Source organism: Clinocottus analis, unplaced genomic scaffold (genome assembly GCF_023055335.1).
Source record: "Clinocottus analis isolate CAN_PGR_092001 unplaced genomic scaffold, fCliAna1.0.p SCAF_5, whole genome shotgun sequence".
Taxonomy (NCBI): domain Eukaryota; kingdom Metazoa; phylum Chordata; class Actinopteri; order Perciformes; family Cottidae; genus Clinocottus; species Clinocottus analis.
In genome coordinates this window covers 2,794,038-2,816,732 of record NW_027176207.1, presented here as the reverse complement: position 1 = coordinate 2,816,732, position 22,695 = coordinate 2,794,038, and the positions used below count along the sequence as shown (strand labels likewise).

The following is a 22,695-nucleotide window of genomic DNA, read 5'->3' as shown; positions in this document are numbered from 1 at the left end:
CTCATTATGACAACAAAAATAAATACAATTGACTGTGAATCCACAAGCTTTCCATTCATAGCCAATTGATGTAATTCCAAGACTTCCATGAGTAATTCTAAGTTATTAAGTTCCCTTCGCTGAAAGCTAGCATGACTTGGTTGAATGCTGAATACTGAGACTCTTAAAAGATGGTCATGTCGGTCTTTGGGTTTAAGTGCTTTTTCAGGCAGAAAGCAGAGAGTAAAGACAGGAGAGAGCAGATAGCTTACCGCACTCGCCCACATCCAGGTTTTAATCCACAATATAAAGGCGGCTCAGTGTGCACCTGATGCTGCCAAGCCACTGGGATGCTCCAAGAACAACAACTGAATTATAATAATTAAACTAAGCTCCGTTACGGAGGGATACCTTACACTTTGGACGTATTTTAGAGGCAAAATATATTTGCCTTTCTATATTAAAAAAATAAACCCTAGTTCCGTCATTACATATCACTGGTGTCGGCTTCCAGATGGCAGGGAAAGACAATAATGACACAGCAAGTATGGGCACATACACCCCTGTAAAGCTTTGCCAGATTGTTTTCTTAACACTTACCGTGCTGCCAGCACTTTGACGCCGTCACAAACCAACAGTCTGATGCGGCCCCAGCAAAACGCTCGAGAGGAGAAGAAAACCTTGCTCAACAAATACTCAAGTCCTCACTTCTGTGGGTCAGTTATACGACTTCAATGAAACGCTTCAAATCATCACGCTGCTGCTGCACAGCCTCTGGACAGGCATGGTTGACTTTCATCGCTGTAGTACACACACGACTGTGGCCATGGCTCTTAACCAGAACGGCCAACCATCACAAAAACACACTCACAACACAGGTACTGGTGACTTGAGGCTAATACGGTATCAAAGCCTTTTGTTTACTTGAAGTAATTTAAGCAATGATGGAGTCCATACTGCCTCAGAGTAAGCTGTGGAAGAGTGTACTCTCCATCTAAAATAGTACACTAAAAACACTTTCGGCTATAAGAGAATAAGACTTTAAATTGACTGAGAGCTATGAAACATCAGCCACCTTCCTATGTGGAGCTATGGAGTGTGAAAACCTTAAACTATGCCAAGTAATGTGTTGCTTTATTGAGCTCTATGTTTATTAATTACAGCTTAAGTGCATGTGCTGGCCTCAAGGTTTTTGGAGTAATTACTGACACGTTTACATGATGTCCCCCGACACTACTGTTGGGTGAAAGGATGAATATTGGTTACAGGCTGTGTCTATTGTCTTTCTGGGGACCATTTCATTTGCAGTAGCACATTGAAACGATGCTCTGCCACTTTTTTCTCCAAGGGAAGACCAAAGAGAGCCAATAAAAACAAAGTTGAATGGTCAAAGATGTCATGTTGGCATTTAAGGTGTGTTGTATGGAATAACATGCAAGAAAACATTCCACCTTAAAACGTTTCCGGCAGCAGCCAGGAGCCTTTGAGCGGAACAGTGAATTAAATTACTTTACCTCAGTTTATACCAGCTAATTGCCTCATTTGCGCTCCGCAAGTAAGTAAATGGTGGATAGATTGCATAGCTCGCCTCCTGTCGACTCAAAGTCCTTAACGCTACATGAAAACATTCACAGACTCAAACCTGCTGTAGAAAACAACTCAAACAGTCTTCTGTGGAGTTTCATAAATGCAACCGAGTAGTAGCTTGTGTTTTATCAAATATCTAAAGAACAGGTCGAGGACCGTTGAATGGAGCTGGCATGAAATGACAAAAGACATGAGATTATGTCGAAGAACTCTCGCTCTGCAGTGGTTAGCGAGAATACAAATAAGTTTCATATAAAGCACATTTGTACTGCCATGTTCAGATTTCCATATGTATGTGTTTTTCTTTTCACACTGCACAGCATTAACACATTTGGAGACGCGTCTCGGGAGCCATCTTCCCTCTCTGGACCACTGTGACAAAGCAACGTCACATAACCGTTGGCTGCAGACTGCCAGCAAACTGTTCATCACTTTTAATGAACGGAAGAGCAAATGGAATTGTAGTCGCAATTGGATGCAAATATAATCATTAAGATCATTATCTTGTTGGATGATATTATCCTCGAGTCTTATGGCAACAACACAACTGTTCACAGTTCATTACGTGCTCAGAAATAGCAATTTTTCGACAATATTAACACCCAATTAATCCTGTTAATGACAATGTTTTTTTCAATCCATTTTTATCATGTTGTCCTCGTGATGCTTCTTATCAGGTTTAGAAATGATTAATCCGAATTTGTGGAAGAAACCAAGTCCAAGATATTTTTAATTGGCTAAAATGAAAGCAAGACACAGGTCGCTTGGGCAACTCTGAAGAAATGTAGATTTTTCAGGTTATTACATTTGTCATGGAAGCAAAAGAACAATCAAAGTTATGCAATGCATCAGAAAATAGTCAGATTTCCTTTCATAATGGCTAATAAGTTGCAGTTACTCTATTTCATAAACCTCCATCAGGTTGAGTATGTATCAATGCTTGCCTGAGGTTAAAACTACAGCGAGAAACAGAGATGTTCAATAATTTATTTGCAGCGGCAAGAGTTTTCTAATCAGTAATAGAACTGATAGAGCAGAGCCGAGCTAAATGGAGATAGCAACCGTGGGCTGGATGTGTGAGCCTTTTGTTTCCCACTTTCCTTCAGTTCCTCTCTATTTAGTTTTGGGAAATTGTATTTTGATAATATCATAGGTCAGACTCAGTACGGTTATCTCCTGCTGTTAGGCCACGGTGCAAGTGCATATAATCTGAAAACAAGTGTGCAGCTTAAGCGTGCTACGGTTTACTGAGGCCGGCAGGAAGGGTGCACTGCAGTTGCAGCCAGCCAATCGCAGGCATTCCTGACACAGAGCCATTGTTTTGTCTGGTGGCCAGCTGGGTAAAAAGTTTGAAACACAAAGATTGTACAGGTGATACATCAAGTAGTGATCTGAAATGACTAGCACAGTCCAAGTACTCTGTATTGGTTTGTTTAACCTTTGAACGAGTCAGAGGGGTGGAGGTTGGGGGGTGCAGAGCGATATCATTATGTATTATGCCCCGTCTGCTCAGGGGCAATCAATGCTCCATTTCACAGGAGTCCCTCTGGACCGGAGGCAGCTCAGGAGGAGAAAGAGAGCGAGACGGCTGAGTGGCAGCGAGACAGACAGCGGAAAAAAGATAGACAGCACGAGTCTCCAGCGCCCGAGCTGAAGCAAGAGCCCAGTGGGAGAGTCGGGACGACGACGACGGCCCCGCAGACACCGAGGAGCTGTTGACAAGCACCGAGAAGGGGAACCATCACAGAGAGGAGCGCTGCACCGTGACACTGTATTCTAATGTACAGGCCACGGGAGACATGACGAACAGCAGTGCATTTATGCCCACAGTGTACTCTATATGTGCTCTACTGTGATTTTTTTTTCTTTCATTATTAACAGGCTGCAGAGCCAGCAGTAAATCACTTTCACTGCACGTGGCGCCGTGCCAGCTGCCTTATCTAATGTCAAGTGCCTCGAGGGCAAGGAACCAAACACTCTCCAGTCGGCAGGGAACATGAAGTTACAGGGACGCAGATTAAGCACATGTTTTTTTTAAAAAAAGGTGTCAAATATTTAGCATAAAGCAAGACTCTCCCATAAATATCAAGTGTGCGGGGCGGCCTGCGATGGAAATATCCATAAATAATTCTGACATACCGATGTGAATTATGTAGAAACATGAGTTAAAGTAAACAGCGGCAAACCAGACATCTCTAGTTTCCACTTGACAAGAGATTGTGAGGCTGTGTACACAACAACTCAAATGATGTTGCACTTGGAGCTGCAGGCAGGCGTGTCTGTCTAATGAATCCAATGAGGCTGAAGCATCAAGACAGGCCTAGATTAATAGCTTTAAACAACACTGGAGTTGGAACGACCCAGCGGATTGATCCGTTTAACTGATGCTTTGTCCCGCGTTGAAAGTGGGAAAGACCGGCAGCCAACAAATCACCAGTGTGTCTGGGTGTGTTATTTAGTGCTGCAGGAACATCAAATCAACGTCTGTCTGTCCAGAAGAAACGCTTTGGAATAAAGAGAAGCGCTTGCATTAAATCAAGTAAATCGCTGATCTTTAAAATGGGATCTTAACTCTCTGGGTCTAGAGCTGGGAAAAACTTGCATTTCATGCCCTACACCAGCTGTCTTCTTATGAAAATACAAATAACTACTTGTTAACTACTTTTTTTCCCCAATCAGACTTTTCTAATGAGGCTGGCTGAGTGACAGGTTGACATGATGGAGAAAACAAGCCATTTCTGAAATACTAAAGAGGATCAGAGAGTTTAACCAGGAAAGATCCTGCAGAGCAGGAAAATGAAGAGGGAGCCGGATAACTGCGCTCTAATTTCACAGAAAGTGGGACTCTTTCAATGCAACAGCGTGGGCCTACACGTTCGGGCTTCTGGAAATCAGTCGCCGGCCAACCCGGCGCCTGAATCACCGCCGGCATTTCAAACCCGATGGATATGACGAAAGAGGCTTAAGCACCCGTAGCACTCGGTCTGTGTAATTGGCAGCCTTGGGTTATTACAGCGTGCACTACGGGGGGAACTGCACAAATAGGAGAAAACACAGCAGACTATTGTGGAAAACATAATACCTTATCATGGGGTCTGCTTGCTGAGCGATAAGGCCCGTGTGGATAGCCTACAGGCCGCTTCCACTCACTGCTTGTACAGTACAGCTGATACCCTATTAGCTGGCAAAACTAAATCCATCCTAAAACCCTGCCCTGCTCGAGAGCGCGTGTGTGTGTGTGTGCATGCGTGTGTGTGCACTAAATAAACAAAAGAGCATGCTGGCATTTACATGAGAGCACCTTTTATCCCAGCGTAAAGCTCCCATTTACAAAAGTCCAGCACACGTTTAATGAAAACACGCCGCCGGGGGACTGCGGCCGTAGAGATGGAAGTGCACGCGGGTTCAGGTGAGCGATGCACCGGAGCCCCGAAGGGTCATACAGACGGTCCATCAATTGCCCGGTTAGCCCGGCCCGCCTCAGCTGTAATGAGGTGTCAGGAGACTCGGACTCGTGTCCAAGGCAGTGGAGCAGAAGACCAGGGGAACTGCACACAGCGAGGTTCACCTGAAATGAATATCACGCTTTCATCCAATTCCCTCACAGTTGACGTTCATGCCGATTCCAGGCCGAGCCAAAATGTAATTTATCCCTGGTTTCCACTGCCGTTCTGCTTTTTTGACAGCATTCAAGTCCATCAATGTGTGTGTCTCAGTCCTAAGAAACAATGTGATGTTTTTACATAAATAAAAAAGGTTGATTTGCAATCCTCACATAAAAAGCTGAAAAGATTGTGTTCATGTTTAGCCATCAGTCTCATGCTTTTATTCTTATATGATAAACAATATTTAATGGTCACAATATGACGCACGTCCCCGATAATGAGCAAACATTCTGAAATTGCTTTATGATAGAATAATTAGTTCATCATGACACTATATTTATGATGTCCTCAGAACATGCTCGCTATGTGGACCCTACGAAGTAAATATCTTGAGATTAAGAACTAAAATCATGTTTGTTCACGTCGTCCCATCACCAACAGCAGTAACTCAAGCTGCAGCCTATGCAGAGTAAACTATTACTATGAAACAGGAGATATTACACACTCAGCTGAAGCAAATGGGATTGGCTTGGAAAGATAAAGAACTAAAAAATGTCAAAAAAATATGATAAAGTGAGAAAATTAAGCTTGCCCCATATTTATGTGTCGTTTCTAGAAACAACACAAAGAGGGAGAATCTAAGAAGTGAACAAAACATCTGTCAGATGACTTGAAAAGCCACGAATACACAGAATGCAAATCTATTATTTATTTATTTTGTGTGTGAGTGTGTGTGTGTGGGCGGGGGGGGGATACACATTAAACAAGTCTGCGCGTGTTGTAATTAAATCAAAAGTAAAGTGCTCCTTCAGCAAAGACTTATCCACAGCGGCCTTTTTCTTAAGATGTGTAGCGGATGGGATGTTGTTCTCTTTCTCTTTCCCTTCAGCGGGAGGCACATCAGCAGTGTAGCACTTAGTGAAAACAATAGCCCTGTTTTCATTTGGGGTAGAGAGATCCAGATCTATTTGGCTTTCTGGAGAGTAGCCATCCCCCGCTGCACACGCTTACACTCAAAACACAAACGGTTTCTTCTTCTCCTCTCTTTCTCACCGTGATGTTCTGCACGCGTTTCATCTTTCCAACACATTATCGCCGTCTCTGACACACACGCAGTGAAATGAGGAAGTTTGCTCTGGTCGGGTAAATATGATCGTGAAACCAATTGAGGCGAGGAATTGTTAATGCAGAACAGAATCTTAATTAATATTTGGTGAGCGCTGACAGTATGATTGGACTTCAGCAGCAGTGATTGACCATTAGGAGCACTAATAGGAGACAGATTATGTGTCTCATGTACTAGTGACAGGATATAGTGACGAATGGAGCAAATATGACACAAATATATTATTGAAGTGATCAACTACTAGTTAAATACTACGCTTGGGACACAGAGGATTTGATTTCTTCAGGTATATGGATCAAACATCTTGAGAAAAGGTCTGCACTTAATCTGTTAATCCTGTATGCCATATGTGACGTTTACATTATGTGCAATTTGATGTTATGATACTGTCCATACAGCTTGATATTAATAAGACTGAGACGTGTGTGTTGTTATAAGCACAACAGCCTTTCAATCAAAATGTGTAAATGTTTGGTAATGGAACAAATGCTTTGCTTTTTTTGTTGGCGGAGGTGGAATTGTATTTTATGTATGTGTGTATATATAAACACACTTTGGCAGAAACCCAAAAATGTTAATGGATTATTGAGCCGGGCATCATTCATACATTTATGGATTGGTCCTTAGTGATGACATAAATAGCAACCATCCCATAAACAGAATATCAAGGTGATGAATGACAAGCACCAAACCATTAGCCACGAGCATGTTCACACTTACACAAACCCAACATCAACACTCCGCCGCACGCCGCTCGAGGCACCGCTGCTCTCCCTTCACTACTCCAAAGCTTGTCAGGAATTCCCAGGAAGAGCATTTGTCACAGGATTCATACTTTTCAAATACAGTACTACAGTCGTCTGGGCTTTGTGGTGCGAAGCCCAGGCTTTCATGCTTAATATTCCAGCCATGCAAACGGTAAAAGTCGGAATAGCCTGTAACTTCATGCCCTATCATGGGAAATGCGTTTTACAGGCACGAGCTGAAGCGGTTGGAGGACTTTTACATGCATGACTGCTCAAATCAACTGCATCAACACACTGAGAGCCGTTTCCAAGTTGAACCCTGTAACATCCTTATGGGGCTCTTTAGACCTGTGGTGGACATCATTTATCTTTCAACAAGAACGTACTTTTAAAACATTTTCACTCGCTTAAATAGAATTATTGTACCGCAAGCTCTGAAGTCGCCTTGAGCAGATTCCCAACCCAGGGACGTTCTGCAGATGAAAGCTCGTACCATAGAGCAGAGCAGCTCATTTGAAAAGAGGGAAATTACATTTGGATTAGGAAAGAAAAAGACCTCCATACTGAGTCAGCTGTTACACCTGAACACAAAGAGCTGCGATGGAGAGGGAGTGAACACGAGTGAGCGAGCAGGTCGGTTATAACCAGTTCACCAGAAGTGATGGATAACTTGTTGAAACCGAGAGGGGAAACAGCAGTGCTGGAGAAGTGCAAATAGTCACACTCCTAAATCATCTCCTGGTATTAAATCATTAAATATCTTTTGTATCTCGCTTACTACATTTATATTACATGGTTTAAATAAAATGGGTAAAAGTAATCAAATCATTTAAGTGAGTGTTTAAAGTAGACGTCTGCCTTCTCTTTAATAGGATGGGACGATGCAGCACTGCGGTGAGTTTCTGGGTACGTTGAGCCAATGTAAAAGGTAAAACTACAAGGGTATATTTAACAGGTTCTAGTTGAACTGTATGCCTCCACTCCCACTTGGTAAAACACCCATTGCCACTTGCAAAAGCCAAATGTTCCCATCTGCTTCATAAGTGATCAAACATAAAGCGGATGGCCCGAAACCATTTTCACAGCTCATGCTATATGAGAACATAACATGGCCGACTGAAAAGCTGCATCCAGGCAGTTTCAGTCCACATAAAAGCTTCCCCTGAGCACCTCGAGCCGTTAGTTCCACAGGCAGTATCAGGTTGATGACATCATACTGAAACACAGCCGTGGAGCCTTTAATGAGCGTTTCAATACCATTTGACCTAGAAGAGATGGCGCCGCATCCTGCGCGACATACCCACGGTGCCGCGATCAAAGAAAACCGTTCGGTATTGGCTGTTGTGATATATGCCAATTTTTCTAAATATTGCAAGAAGCATGCGGTTGTGGATTAAGGTCTGGCATTCAGGCTTGTGTAAACAATTCTTTTTAAAAAAAGAACTGAGGCTTTGCAGTTTGTTTTTTTTTTGGAGCAAAGCTTATCCGAGTGCAGGAATGGAAGCAGATGGAAATGGAAACGGGGGTAGGTTGGCTCGGTTTGAAAGCGGGATCAGAGAAGAGACGAGGATCAAAAGGTTCAAAGCTGCAGGTAGAGATCTCAACAGGGCTGTGTCCGTAAGTCCACAAGCTGCGTAGTGCAAAGACACACACACACACACACTAAACTATCCTAACTGCACCACTATTAGTATGCACTGTTCAGTTAAGCATGAAAAGGGTCTCTTGTCTCGTTGAAATGGGAAAATCTGCCCAAATGCATCATCGTGGGGCCATTACACACAGAAGGGAGAGTGTGACTCCGGCCAAGGCTCTACTTCAGAGATGGCATTTTACAATCGGCATCCGCAAACATTTATCTTTTTCCCCCCACTCACATCTGTCTTTGGGACCTGCCAGTAGGAAAACAAAGGAAAATGGCCCGGGCGCTGCGAGCTGGTGGCAAGCAGACCGGGAAAATGCATTTTTCTTAACTGAGGCAAGTTAATTATACGAGGATGAGGATGTGATTTGCCTCTGTGCTAATACTTGGATAAGGATACAAAATGATGTTGTTTCACAGCTGTGTGCTACATTAACAAGTGTCAGGGAGACTTGGGTCTTAAAGAGGTGGAACCATTAATCCAATGTTCTTCATCCACTCCGGCTGTGCCATTAGCCAAAGATTAGCCGTTAATGTAGACATAAGCTGATGGAAGACTTGTGTGTTCATTGGTATTGTCATAAATCTCGGCAAAAAAGCACTCAGTCTTCGCAAACACTGTCAGTAAACAAATATATTGCCGCTTTCTGACCGCAGACTAAACACACATTTTTTTTTCCCCAGCCGTTAAATCATCAACAAAAACCTTTTGGCAAACACACAAAATGAACAGAAACGGTGCTTGGGGATGGAACAACACATTTTAAAGTGACATTTTAATAATTTAAAACATCCATCTCTGACATGGATTGGTTCTGAAACAATTCGACTTGTATTCAGCGTTACAAAAACACACGTTCCAGATTCGGAGCACATCCCACAACCACAAAGTCAACACAGCTCTCTGTGGCTACAACCGCTAAAATAACCACGAATATCATCGGAAAATGTGTTTGCACAGTTTGCAGGAGAGACTGATCATCCCTCCAGCATCCCACAGTCTCGTTCTTTTTGACTGTCCGTCAACTCCAAACAGGATGTGAACAAGCTTTTTGTTTCATCCCAACATCCCGCTGTCCGTTTCCCCCGTTAACGAGTGACTTGAGGGCGTATGCGTTGGGCGCCGGACTCGAGGGCCCGCGAGCCGACATCAATCAAAGCCTGGGCACTTTGCATTTCATGTGCGAGTTGTGCCAAGACGTGATGTGGCCGCGTGACATTTAAACAGGGAGAATTAGAGGACAGCGCTCATAGATATTCAATGACGGCTGTTTTTCTTTCCTCACTTGTGCGTCATCGGATCCGAAGTTTAATGAAAATGTTTATTTTCCTGCTATACGTGCCTAAATGTTCTGGTAAACGCCTCCTGCTGTGGGTGACGCAGATCTCAGAGGCGTCATTGGGTGGATTTACACCTGGATTTCATGGCCGGTCGCTCTATGCGGTTCCAGTCCAATCGCCCTGGACACATATTGGTAACAGATGGAAAGGCTGTCACAGAACCAACTGAGGCAGGGAAACGACGAATCTGCTGGGAAAGATAAGGTCTGTGTTGCAATGCATGTAGCGTCGCCCCGCAATGCACACCAAGTACATTTTACAAATGAATCTGCATCTGTGGCAAAAAAATGTCCACAAGCCGCTACAGCGAAGGAGCACCTCGACGGACACGCTGCTCGCGTGGTCGATTACACAGCCAAGAGACTGAATGCACACCGGGAGGAGATCAATGAGGCTTTTAAAAAATAAAAAAAAGGGCCCTGGCTCGGTTTGTATCCCAATGACAGACTCAGTTTTCTAAAATGGACGAACACATACAGAGCAATGAGTTTGAGGAGTATTTCATTGTTAGTGTACAATGTGCAGAAATCCCAAACAACGGAGATATCATCTAATCTGGATGCGTTTTTTTTAACATCCAGAAAGGACATTTCATTTCATTAGCGTGTCAATCACTGGCTGTCAGAGCACATTATTGCTTACTATTCATCACTCTGACACCTCCAAGATGCAGCCACATGAATATCTGCTGTTGCTGCCAAGAGGCTGGAATAAATACATGTGTGGAAGGTGGAACATTAATTAAAAGGCTGCAACAGTGGTATTATTCACTATCTGTCAAGCAAGCGTGGCACACAGAGAGCCGTCGTGACAAAGAATGGAAAAAAATGCTTTCCCCAAAGGTGTCCATGTTCATCCAGCGACATTCTCTCAGGAACAAAGCTGTAAGAAAAACCTGGCTTGATACTTATGCGTCTTAATTGTTTGAAATGTCACTTTTTTCCTCGTCTTTTAGAAACAAGCTGTCAATACATTTGATTTCACATTAGCCTCCTCCTTACAATGAAGTACCAATCAATGTGTTCTTCTCTGCCTGCCCTTACAAGTCCTCCTCCAGGCAGACTTCTGAGGACTGTGCCAAAGAAAATCAATTGTTTTTGAAACGCTGGCAAGCCGACAGCATCATCCCACAAACAGCATACAAGAGGAGAAAAAATGCCAGACTGTTAAACTGCAATTCATCATCTTCATGTGGCCGTATGAGAGCGGGATATCCTTTGTTGACACGTCTTCTGCAGTTGATCCTCTCGGATAGGAAAACCTGTCCTTTAACTCCTGCTGCACTTGCTTTAAATGTCAATAGCCATTAATTAGCCGGCTGTTATTTGACGGTCTGACGCCTCATCAATGAACCTTTTATCCTCCCTCCGAACCACCTCCACCCTTCCACACACGCACCGATGACTCAACTTAATCCATGACCTCCGATGCTCCGCAGTGCCTCCGGCTTGAATGCATCACATCTCCGTGGCCGGTGTGGGTGTGACAGATGGGTGTGAAGCTGGTGCCTAAAATTAAATAACCAGTGGACGCAGCAGAAATCATAAATAGAAATTGGCACTTAATTGGAAGCGGCGAGGTCCCGGTGGTGCATCCGGGGTGCCGAAATTAAATGTAAGCGGCAGGAAAAAGAGCCGGCTGAGCATTTCCTCAGCTCTTAAGAAAACATTTCTCCTCCAGCAGACGCATGGTTTATACATAGCCCCGTTATGGACGTTTTGCCAGTGATGTAAAGCCTGCGGTGAAAGGCTCTTTGTGATCGATTGACCGTCTCCTCGCTCTCTGGTGGTCAGCAGCTCGTAGTCTGCTGCTCGGTGCAGTTAGGCATGACATGTCAAATCCAGCGCTCACATGCAACAATATGGTTTTACAAGAGCCCACACCTGTGAAGAAATGAGTCTTTTTCACCTTTTATCTCCAGCTAGGATGCAAAAGGAGGGATTCATTGTTGGCTGTGCTTTTGCAGAGGAAACTGACACTTGTTTTAGTAATTGTGTGTCTCTCTTCAATAAAGTCATGAACGACAATAGAACAATAACTCTGAGCGACTGGGTCAGAATATGGCTGAACACATTTCTGATGATGGTTCAAACATTCCCATGAAGTCATGACTTCAGCTGTATTTTGGCTGAACAGAAACCAACAACCCCAGGAAGTATCCTTTGTGAAGAAAGAACTAATATAAATGTGAGAAATCTTGATGAAAATCTTGAGCTGGACCAAAGTGTTGGACGTACGAAGAGACGAACAAATCAACCAGCGTAATAACTCAGCTAACTACTCAATGACCCTCCTTAAGTTAACAATCACAGAATGACATTACACAAGTGAAAATCCAGCAAACGCACAACTCCACAAACACTTGAACTCCATCACAAATTTCAGCCTCGTCGGGCAAAATTTTTTGTTTTGCACAATTCAAAACTGACTAATAAATCGTAATGTTTAATCAAGTGAGAAATACACTCTTTATGTATTGATTTTGTTTATTATTCTCAGTAATAAAAACACCCAGGCTACACTGCAGGCCCCAAACTGCTTGTGTCAGCTTTACACATCTCCCCCATATGTGATGTCAGGCAGTTATGTGCCCAGTGCCATATCATGCGCTGTTTGTGCATGAGGTGAATCACTTGTCTGTTTTTTATGGCGTGTAACAGATTAAGTTAGAGGGGGAAAGTGTTGAGAGGAACAACAAAACCTGCAGGAGATCTGTGGGGCATAGTGAATTGAGACTTCTGTCCAAACCTTTAAATGCAAAAATCAGTGTAGAACAAACACTGCAATTGTACTAATTTACACAGTGCAGCTTTTGTGCCGTTCATGGTATTATCACAGGCAGTCAATCATGTAATAGACTGCTGTTAACCCGCTGAGCGAGAAGATGAGGTGTTGTTATTCAGTCGAGCCTTTCGGCACAATGTTGAACAGCAGTGAAGGTTGGAAAAGAAAAAGGGTGTCATTGCACAGGAGCCCGATTAAGCCTGGTTGAGGCACAACATGCAGAAATGCAGGTTAAGGAGGGTTTATTGGTACAATAATAGCATCAGGGTTAACTAAGGTAATGTTGTAAATGAATTCTGATCAGTGGGGACATGCTGAGGTCAGGAACACCTGCCAAGTAAAATGGGTTTTAGAGGAGAAGGCACTAAATTATTTAGTAATTTCTACATGTGCTATAATTGGTTGCTGCTCCAAAGCGACTCCCCCAAAAGCACAGCTGCTGCCCCGTACTTTGATCTCAATGACTGCAATGAATAAACACGCAATACATCTTTGTAATATCTTGCTCAATTTGAAGTTTAGGTTTGAGAAAATAAGATCTCGAACTCTAAGACACAGGAAACAACAAATGGTCAGTTGTAGGATGGTGTAGTTACCTCTCAATGAAAGATTCAAATGCCTCAGATTTATACAGTACTTCCACCTCGTGCACTCTTACAAGACAAAAACAGCATTATGATCATAAAGTAGTCGATTTAGTCACTGCTAAACAGTTTTGTAGCATTGCTCTGTGCTCTTTTGATTCAATGTCATATAAGTCATACGAGCCTTCTGGAGTTCAAGGGACACACAGGCGTGACGCTTTAGTTACTATCAATTACAGCCAAGATGGTGGATTTATCAAACCATACGATCATTAGCTTGTACGCTGCGTAATTTAGAAGTACATCCTGTGTAAGTGGACACAAATCAATGGTCCTCATACAAAAACATGTTGGTATTCTTATGTTAATACACCACGAGTGGATTCAGCAAACGCTCCTAACTTCAGATAACTGTGCAGATGAGCAGCGTGGAAAATGTCACCTGTACTTTAATACGTTAAAATAACAATAAGCCAATTGTAAATTAGCATAATTAACATCCAAATAATTCAATATCAGCTAAACTTCCTGTCCTATATCGAAGAGCCATCCAGGGAAGTCTATCTAAGTCAAGGAAACAGTGAGCGCTGTTAATGGATTGAAGATGAAATGGAAAAGTCTTGCAACAGGAAGGAGTCCAATAATTTAGCTTGTTAAACAATTTGAGATGTTCATATTGATATTATAGTGTTACACAATAGCATCAAGAGCCGGTTTAAATTAATGATGGTATTGTAAAGGCTGCATGAATACATTTACAATTAAATTAGCCGATAATTTGCACTGCGGAGGAAACGGAAAGATGTTAACATAATTATGACGTGTAATTTATATTCGTTTTTTCAAACTGAAAATTGCTTCCGGGTAATGAAATAAACAATCCATCAGTGAAAAACTTAAACAGGAGACTAACTACACATGATTCCTCTGACGGGTCTGGACCACTCGGGTATTGTAATTGTACCGAAGAACAAATAAGTTCTCTTAAATTATTCATACAAGTCACTGAAGAAGAGTGTGTATTGCATGAGGTCCACTGTTATATTAAAGCTTTATATGTATGTGAAAACTGTATATGATGCTGATCAGAAACAGAGAGCAAACAAGAAACACAGCGCAGTAATAAGCTTCGTCTTGTTCAAGTTATATTCCAATAGCAACTTTCTATTCAGCTGTTCTTTTGTCTTTGTTTGTTTTGAGTGAATTAAATCTTAACTGCAACACCAACAAACAGCCCATTAATCAAGACAACAAGATGTTGGAGAACACTACCAAGAGCAAATATCTAAAAGAGCCTTATCATGGACGCTGCCGCCCTGAGACTGCCAAAGAGAAATGCAGAGCTAAGATATCAGCATGCACATGAAAAGCAGGCCTGGGAGCAGCGTTGCTCCAGCACTGTGGTGACAGATGGAGAGCACTAGCATATACCTCCAGGGGTCTGACCTCATCAGAATTTAACTTTACCCAGACAGAAAAAGAGCCATTGGTGCTGTGATATGCTTGTGCATCGTTCTATATATACACACACACACACACACACACACACTATGTAGAGTCTTTTACCAGTGTGTGGTGAAAACACAGAAGTAAACACAGCTCACGGTGAGGAAAGGAAGAGTTGAAGGAGCAACAGTCACATATTACATATGACACAAAACTGAAGTATAATTGTCATGAAAAAAATGTAAATATTGGATGAACAGAAATCCACTTATTTAAGCTATGGAGGCGGTGAAATGCAAGCAAAGCTCAGAGAAGATTGATCCATAATTGAAGATTCAGGAGAATGAAAATATTATTCCAACAATCCTGAAAAATATCACAGGGGGAGTCTATCTTAAACAATCCGTTTAAAAAACCTCATTAAATGCTCATGTCAGTCATCACAGGGCGACACACAACAAAACAGCTTTTTGAGAGACTTCTTCTGGGAGCACGGACCGGTTTTAAACCTGGCGAGTGTTATTTATTTGTGGCTGTATCAGCAACTTCCCTACGTCCTGATTTCAACACAGTCACTCACAGGAGAGAGCTGCCAAGTAAAATATGGCTCGTATCATTGGTCTGTGAACAGCTATAATGAATGGAAGTAAGTGGGGGGGTCAAGTGGCTCGCTCAGCAGCACTTCAGAGGCAGTTACAGGGCCGGGCGCTCATTCTTATTCCAGGCTATCGTTTCCCTACCATCGTATCTTTCTCTCTAACCAGAAGAGAAGACAGTTTTTCATAAACAATGGATCTATGCGGCTCTTCTTTTCAGTTGAAACTATTAGCCATTAAACGAGTCAATCGTCTTTGGAACTATTTACAGCAAAAGATCGATCTGTAATTTCTCAAATTGTCCGGCTCCAGCTTTTCTAAAGTGAGGATTTGCTGCTTTTCTTTGTTTGACGTAATTGTAAAGTAGGTATATTTCAGGTTTGGGCTCCAGCTGGAGATGTCGATCTGCACTTTGGAAACTCGGATAATTTTCTGACATTTTATAGACCAAACAATCAGTTAACCGGGGATCTTATCGCCCCCCTAATGAAGCAGACAGAGAGCCCAGTCTGGTGCTTGGAACCACATGAAACTGGACAAAAAATTGTGACGCAGGCAGCAGGGGCTCTGAGCAACAACGGCTTATCAACATGGTGGTAGGAAGCTTTGTGGACATGGTCATAGTCCAGATCCTCCTTGCAGAGATTGTGTGAACAGAAGGATGAATCATCAGCTTCTGTTATTAATGCCAGGCATTGCATTTGGGACAGAGGGCAACAGGCTGCGATATTTAAAGCCGTCCAACAACTGTAAGAAGTGATGGAATCCTGCAGTCCCCCTTCACTTCCCTGTGAAATGACACTGTAATAATAAATTCAGTCACAACCTCAGAAAAAACATCCCGTGTGTGCACGCTTGCACTCCCACACCAGCACAAGTATGATTTATTTTTCTTATGCTCTCGCTTAAACTCTGCATTTTTATTACTCGCTGAACCACTCTGCGACAAGATTGTTTTGTAAGAAGTGCCTTCTAAATCACTTTGATTTGATATTAATGTAATTTGATACTGCAATATATTGTGATTTATTAGTCTGCGTTTCATTCGGTTGACTACAGTAAAAAGGCTGAAACAATGTTGTGTCGGGTAATAAAATGACAAAATATTTTCTACGGTGTACATCAAACTGTAAATCTGTTACAATCATTCTTTTTCCCCTTTCATTTAAATTAATTAAATATGCTTACATTGATAGAACATTATGTAATGTTTAAATGGAAAGCCCTGAAATACTGAATATTTGAGTCAAACTGACTGTTTGCTTTTATAGTTTGTAATATCAGATTCACACAAGTGCAGATGACACTTCACTGCTTGAGGTTTGATTTAAAGATTATGATTAAGAAAAGGAAAAAGTCAATGAAAAGACAAAAGAGAGTTGTTTGCAAGAAAATACATGTGATTAAAATGCATCTTCATCTTACAACAAGCTTGTTTGTAACTTTCCCAGCATGCTTTACACTCACTCAGTTCTTTTAGCAGACTGAAAACTTTAAAGAAAGAACAACTAGAAGGTAAAAAAACAGGAAGAAGAAAAAGGACGTGCAGGCACAAGACTGTCGGATAGAGTAAATCTGAATAACACAACACTCTTAAGCCGTGGAAAGTGTTGATCGGACTCACAAAAGGGACGCAGTGAGGACAAGTGCTACTGTACTTATCCTTGAGATGGGTCACGCCAGCGAACACGAGATTGGTATCACACTGCATATATTAGAAAATGCAAGCCAGGCTGAGTTATCCCAGGACAGCTGAGTCTGACCTTGTGAGGATACAAACTGTTTTCACATCCTGCTGAAACAGGATCAGGGGAAAGACTAAGCTAAAGCGTGTTTGTTGCAATATTTAATGCAAAAATTAACATTTGTGGATTGGTAATATTTCTTGTGAAATGAACAAAGACACAATTTAAAAGAAGCGCTTGACATAAGGGAGTGGAGAACACACTGACGCAGATCTCTAATTGGTGAGAGGAGAGGGAAGTAGTACACAAAGAGCAGGAAAATGATGTGAATCAAACACTTCGGCACCTGCAGGAGAGTTTGAACCGATGTGCTGGACTCTGTTCTCCACAACCTTAACGGAAACACCAAAGAAATTAATGTTTCTAAAAACTAGAATGTACTTAAGAGTACTTTTTCCCGCTGTGGATAGTTTAGGCCGGATTCTCAGCTGATCGCCATCGCCGACTAAAACTGCCGTCACACAATGTTCAACACGACGCCGTCATCCTCTCCCTTCATCAGCAAACCACAGAGGAACGTCTGTACTTCATCAATTGAACGGCGTGGCTGGTGTGCGTTGAGTACGGCGTAGTTTTGCGAGCCGCCACTCTTTGAAATCTGGGTCGAGTGAATGAAAACAGTGCTACTGCCGGCAGCTTGGCTATTAAAAAGCATTTTTTGCAGCATGTCCCATGCCAGGGCTTGTTAGAGATTTAACTTGACCTTCTAGTACCAGCTCAGCTCACGAGGAACATTGGTTGATGGGTTGACGTGGGAGCAAAATATGTACTGGGTACTATCACCAACCCTTGTTTATCAGCCGTATAATGCAGTGGAAATGCGGCGGGAGACACTGTTCCTTTAGTTTGTCACTCGTCTGATAGTGGCCATTATAGAAAAATACAGCAGTTGTACCATATAAAAATCATTGCTTGTTTAAGTCATAATTCAGAGCTGTATCGTTGGAAGAAAGCCTCTGCCCAGTTTGCAGTTCCAGGGAAATGGCCAGCCAGTGCACAATAAATTACTCCCACTCTGAATAAACTGTTGTAACACAGATCAAATTGCTTCTTTACTCTGAAGCGTACAAAGGCACAACGGGCACTACAACCACAGCCGAACATCCCTCATCGGGTGTAGGGCTTTGCTGGAAAACTCTTGTTGAAAACAAATCCGGAGCAGTGCACACACACACACACACATAACAGCAGCCGCCTCTCAGTGACACAGATAGTAATCTCTGGCTGCAGCGCTACATTTAAAGCTACATCTGTTCAACTCCAGCTCACACAACAGCCAAATATGCAGGCAGGAGCCCAAACGCTGGGCAGGCCCGGTCAGAGAGGCACACAATAATAAACATCTTCACACAACATTGAGAGAGTTTCAACTGCATTGTCATGCAAAGGCTCAACACACACACGAAAGGTTGGAGAGAGTTGAAGGGGCTTTTTTCCCTGGCTTACTCACCTCCAGAGCCTCCAGGGTCACAAACCCTGTGATGGAGAAGCCGTCGATGATGTCCTCTTCAGCAGAGGTAGACTCCTTTCGCTTTCTTCGCGGGGGTCGATGGCGGGACGAGGGGGGCTCCTTGTCGCCCTCTCGCTCCGAGTCGGAGGAGAAGCGAAAGACGGAGCCCTTGACGTGGTTGTTCCTTATCCCGTTTGATCTCCTGTCCCGATCCCTCACCGACCTTGACTTCCTCTTCTTGCGGAGGACACTAGATCGGGGGCCGTCCATGCTCTTCATGGGAATCCAGATAAACCCACCTCTTAAAGAGAATCAAAACCTTCAACGGCCACACACACACACACTCACTCACTCACTGGCAGCGCTTGACCTCCACTCGTGTGAAAACCTCCGAGAAGAATCTCCGCAATATCCGAGCTAACGTTATTAATGCGCTAGATCCAAGGTAACCATGAAATATCCAACAGATGACACCTTTTACAGGAAACGCCCAACAGCATTGAGTCACTGAAGCAAGCTAGGTTTCCAAGCAAAGATCTCCAAAGGCAGTCCATCAAATCCTACGACATGGGTGTAAAATGAACTATTAAACACGTTATCGCCAAGCTGTCAATTCCGCCAGAGGAAGAGCTTTTCAAGTTAAGGCAAATATCTGCTCAGTGAACATGTCCCGCCATGGTGAGTCGAGCAGGTGACGCCACATCTTTCTTCTCCAGGAACCTACTTGTCTCTTCCAAGGTCAGCAAACTCCTCCTGCAAGATAAAGAGAGAGCGCATATTTGCCACATGTTCATTCTGCAAGTTCAACTGTGCTTTTGCTCAATGAGCCGTTCTCCAAAAAAGGTGCAGTATACTCTCCAGAAGGCTGCTGTTGTTCTACATAATAATGCAAGGTGAACGTTTTATTAGGGTGGCTCCAGTCTCGTCTGCTAAGGTTACTGTGTTTTCTTACGCTGCCAGGTCATTAAGCTGAGATGAGATGATTATGTTTTCTAAGTGCGGATGCTTTTGCCAAGCTTCTGGCCCAAACTGTATTTTTTTTTTTATGAGTAATTTACTTTGATTAATTATGTGACAGATTTTTGTACTTTTTTTCTCGGTGACTTGAGCCTGAACAAGTTGTTTTTGGCACCGTCGCGGCCAATTCTTTAGTAACATACAGAGCCTATGTGTATGAATATGTACAAATATTCAGGGTCACAAACGTCTCAGTAGCATAAAGTACACGCGTCCTACTGCGATTAAAAAGTCTTCATTAAATCAAATTGTTAAATTAACAACTCAGTACAGTTTATCCTTCCACCTTTGCTGCTCTCATTTGTTTGTTAAATACAATTATTTCTAACAAACTTGAATTATTAATTAGAACATTTCAGTGGCCTAATACACATATTAATTTTCATGCGCGGTGTAACATCTTTATTTGTCAAAGTTAAGCCCTTCCAAAGTTTAAGACTCAAGCTGCCCACACATAAAACTACATCATCTATCCACTAGAAAAGAAGTGATTTGAAAGTTATTGAATAACACAATCCTCAATTGTTGACGTTCATCCCAAATATCTGCCTAAATGATCAAATTCATTGCGACAACCATCTCAAATCCTCTAAAATACGGTCCTGGTCTCAACATCTCACTCACACATTCCACAAAACAAAAGCAGCTAATATACATTTCATGAATGAACGCAGGTATTATTTAACAGAAAGGTGTCCTTGAGCTTTTACGCACACAAAAAAGAGAAATCAAGAACATTTTATAATGTCATCCAGAAATTCACAGTAGATCTTTGCGTGGCATACCTTCACCGCCTGACACTGAAGGCATTTGGCTGCTTAATGATATCCATGCAACATTCAACAGCTTGCAGTCTCGTTCTGGATCGTTCTCTAGGCATAGCCTACAGTCTAGGCCTGAAGCCACTGAGAGACACTCTGGCATTGTAGTCTAAAAACACATATGGCTTCTCTATGTGTCCGGAATATCAATTCTCATCCATTACATCATAGAAATGGTATTCCATGTGGAAGAGAACTGAATCTACAAACTGCAGGCTTTTACAAAGCATGCCTCCAAACGCGGGTGGACATTTCAAAAACACAGAGGAATCGCACCTTTTCTGCATCACACAAACTAAAAAGCAAATCTGCCACAGTGAACTACCATCTTCAACTTTACATTGTCTCCTTGGACACAGGTTGTCATGCAATGGAGCGCGTCTGGATTCTGCAGCATGCATGTAGTCCCTAAATGCCACTGCTACATCTTGCAAAGTCGAAGATGTTTTACATGTAAAAACAGCATGTCCATTTACAACCATTTACTAAAAAAAAATAGGTTGCAATTAGATGGGTACATAACAAAGACAAATCCAACAAGCCAGCATGCAAACATTTAACTATGGATCAAAATATTCCTTGCATCCAGATGTTCCACCTTCAAACAATCCAAAAAAAAGGGTAAATCCACCTTTACTATAATAACGGTCCTCTAAAACCTTTTCTTCCAGTACCTATGCCTTTAACCTGATGCCCCATGCCAGCACTCAAATGAAACACACACACACACACTGCACAAATTGTTCCCAAAATATCGCTTATTTGGGGGGGAAACACTGTATTCTAGCACTCGCCCTGGCTTTTCTAGCTCAGTAAAAGACTCTTTTCCATGTCTTTCGCGCACAGTCCCTTTTTGTCTGCCTGTGCTGTCAGTAGAGATCTCAGGCTCTGTAATCCAGTCCAGCCCACAACAGCAGCGGCGGACTGGCACTGCCTCCTGCTCCGGCTCTCCAAGCTTCATTTTCCACTGTAACACACACACACACACGCACACACACACACACAACAAAAGCAAGCCTCTCTCTCTCTTTTTTTTTTTTTTTGCTCCAAGACACGTCATGCAAAACGAAGAAATGCAAACCCTTGCGAGTGGGGAGGGACCGTCCGGACAAGTTGCAGGCCTTCGGTCACTATTCAACGATAACGCACAAGAAGGTTTGGAGCTGGCAAAATAAATCCCGCAAAGGAAAACCAAAGGGTATCTCCTCCTCCTCTCTCCCCAGATCCGAGCTTCAGGATCCCGGAGAAGGGGGACCGGGGCGCAGTGATACGGCGATGCCGCAGTGCCGCTTTACAGGCTGCACGCTTCCTCCTCGGCGCAAGTAGTGCTGTGTCTGGACATTTCGGTCAGCTTCGAGTTACAATAAAGAGACGGAATAACCGGGGACACGGTGCAACTCGAGCCAGACAAAGCCAGTTTACGCACCTCTTTTTTCTTCTTTTTTTTTTTTTTGAACCTCGTAATGCATTTCAAACGCAATTGTGCTGCACATGATATGACCAAAAACAAATAATTGTGAATACAAGTACGCGTACAAGTATGAAGTGATAAGTTTGTGTGATTATGACGACAGCGGAGGATACAATTAAAACACTTAATAGCAGCAGCTCACTGCTTGATGAATATCAGAACAGCTGCCGAGACAAAAGCGCATTTATTAGCACAATTGAAAAGTATGCTAATAGCGCCCACAAAGCTGTCGGAACGAGCAAAGCTGCGCCGATGTGAATATTGGATATGGCGTATATATTTATTTTTCATTGAAGAGGGCAACAAGTGAGGCAAACCAACCCCACGCCTTTCATTTGCATGCACTCAGCCTGGTGTCACCATGTCACTCACTAATACGCGTCTGTCGGCTGTATGCGCCGATGTCTGACGAGCATCTGCCTCATCAAAGCGTTTCCCTTCGGGGGACACCCGCGGCCAAACTACCACATCTCAACAAGAACAACGTATTCTGACCCTAAGGTGCCAAAAAAAAAAAAAAAAACTTCTGAAACAGCCCCCAAATAAGCACGGCACATTTTAAGTGTACGTAAAAAATCAAATAAACAACTACAAGAGCATCGTAATGGCGTTACCTCGGAGTGACGTTTCTCAGTGCTGAGCTCTTATTCCCTCGGACCCCGGCAATCAGGCAATTACTTGCACCTGTGGGGTTTCGCGTGTCACGTGTCTGCAGCGTCCAATGCGTGACGTCCATCGGGTTTGTCCAAGAAAGA

General features: G+C 42.9%; 1 protein-coding gene across 4 annotated transcripts in view; it reads right to left on the bottom strand.

Annotated features, from left to right (window-relative positions):
- auts2a (activator of transcription and developmental regulator AUTS2 a) overlaps positions 1 to 21,707 on the bottom strand; it is a 285,759-nt gene extending 264,052 nt beyond the window's left edge. For 3 of the 4 annotated variants that reach the window (XM_068600362.1, XM_068600364.1, XM_068600365.1), the window contains exons 1-2: positions 21,551 to 21,707; positions 18,632 to 19,384 (exon numbers count right to left, since the gene is read on the bottom strand). In XM_068600362.1, the coding sequence (XP_068456463.1) occupies positions 18,632 to 18,910 (279 nt within the window). In that variant the 5' untranslated portion in view covers positions 18,911 to 19,384; positions 21,551 to 21,707. Of the gene's footprint in view, positions 1 to 18,631; positions 19,456 to 21,550 lie in introns of those variants that run through there. The other variant, XM_068600363.1, reaches the window with a different exon arrangement.
- Between the last annotated feature and the right edge of the window lie 988 nt (positions 21,708 to 22,695).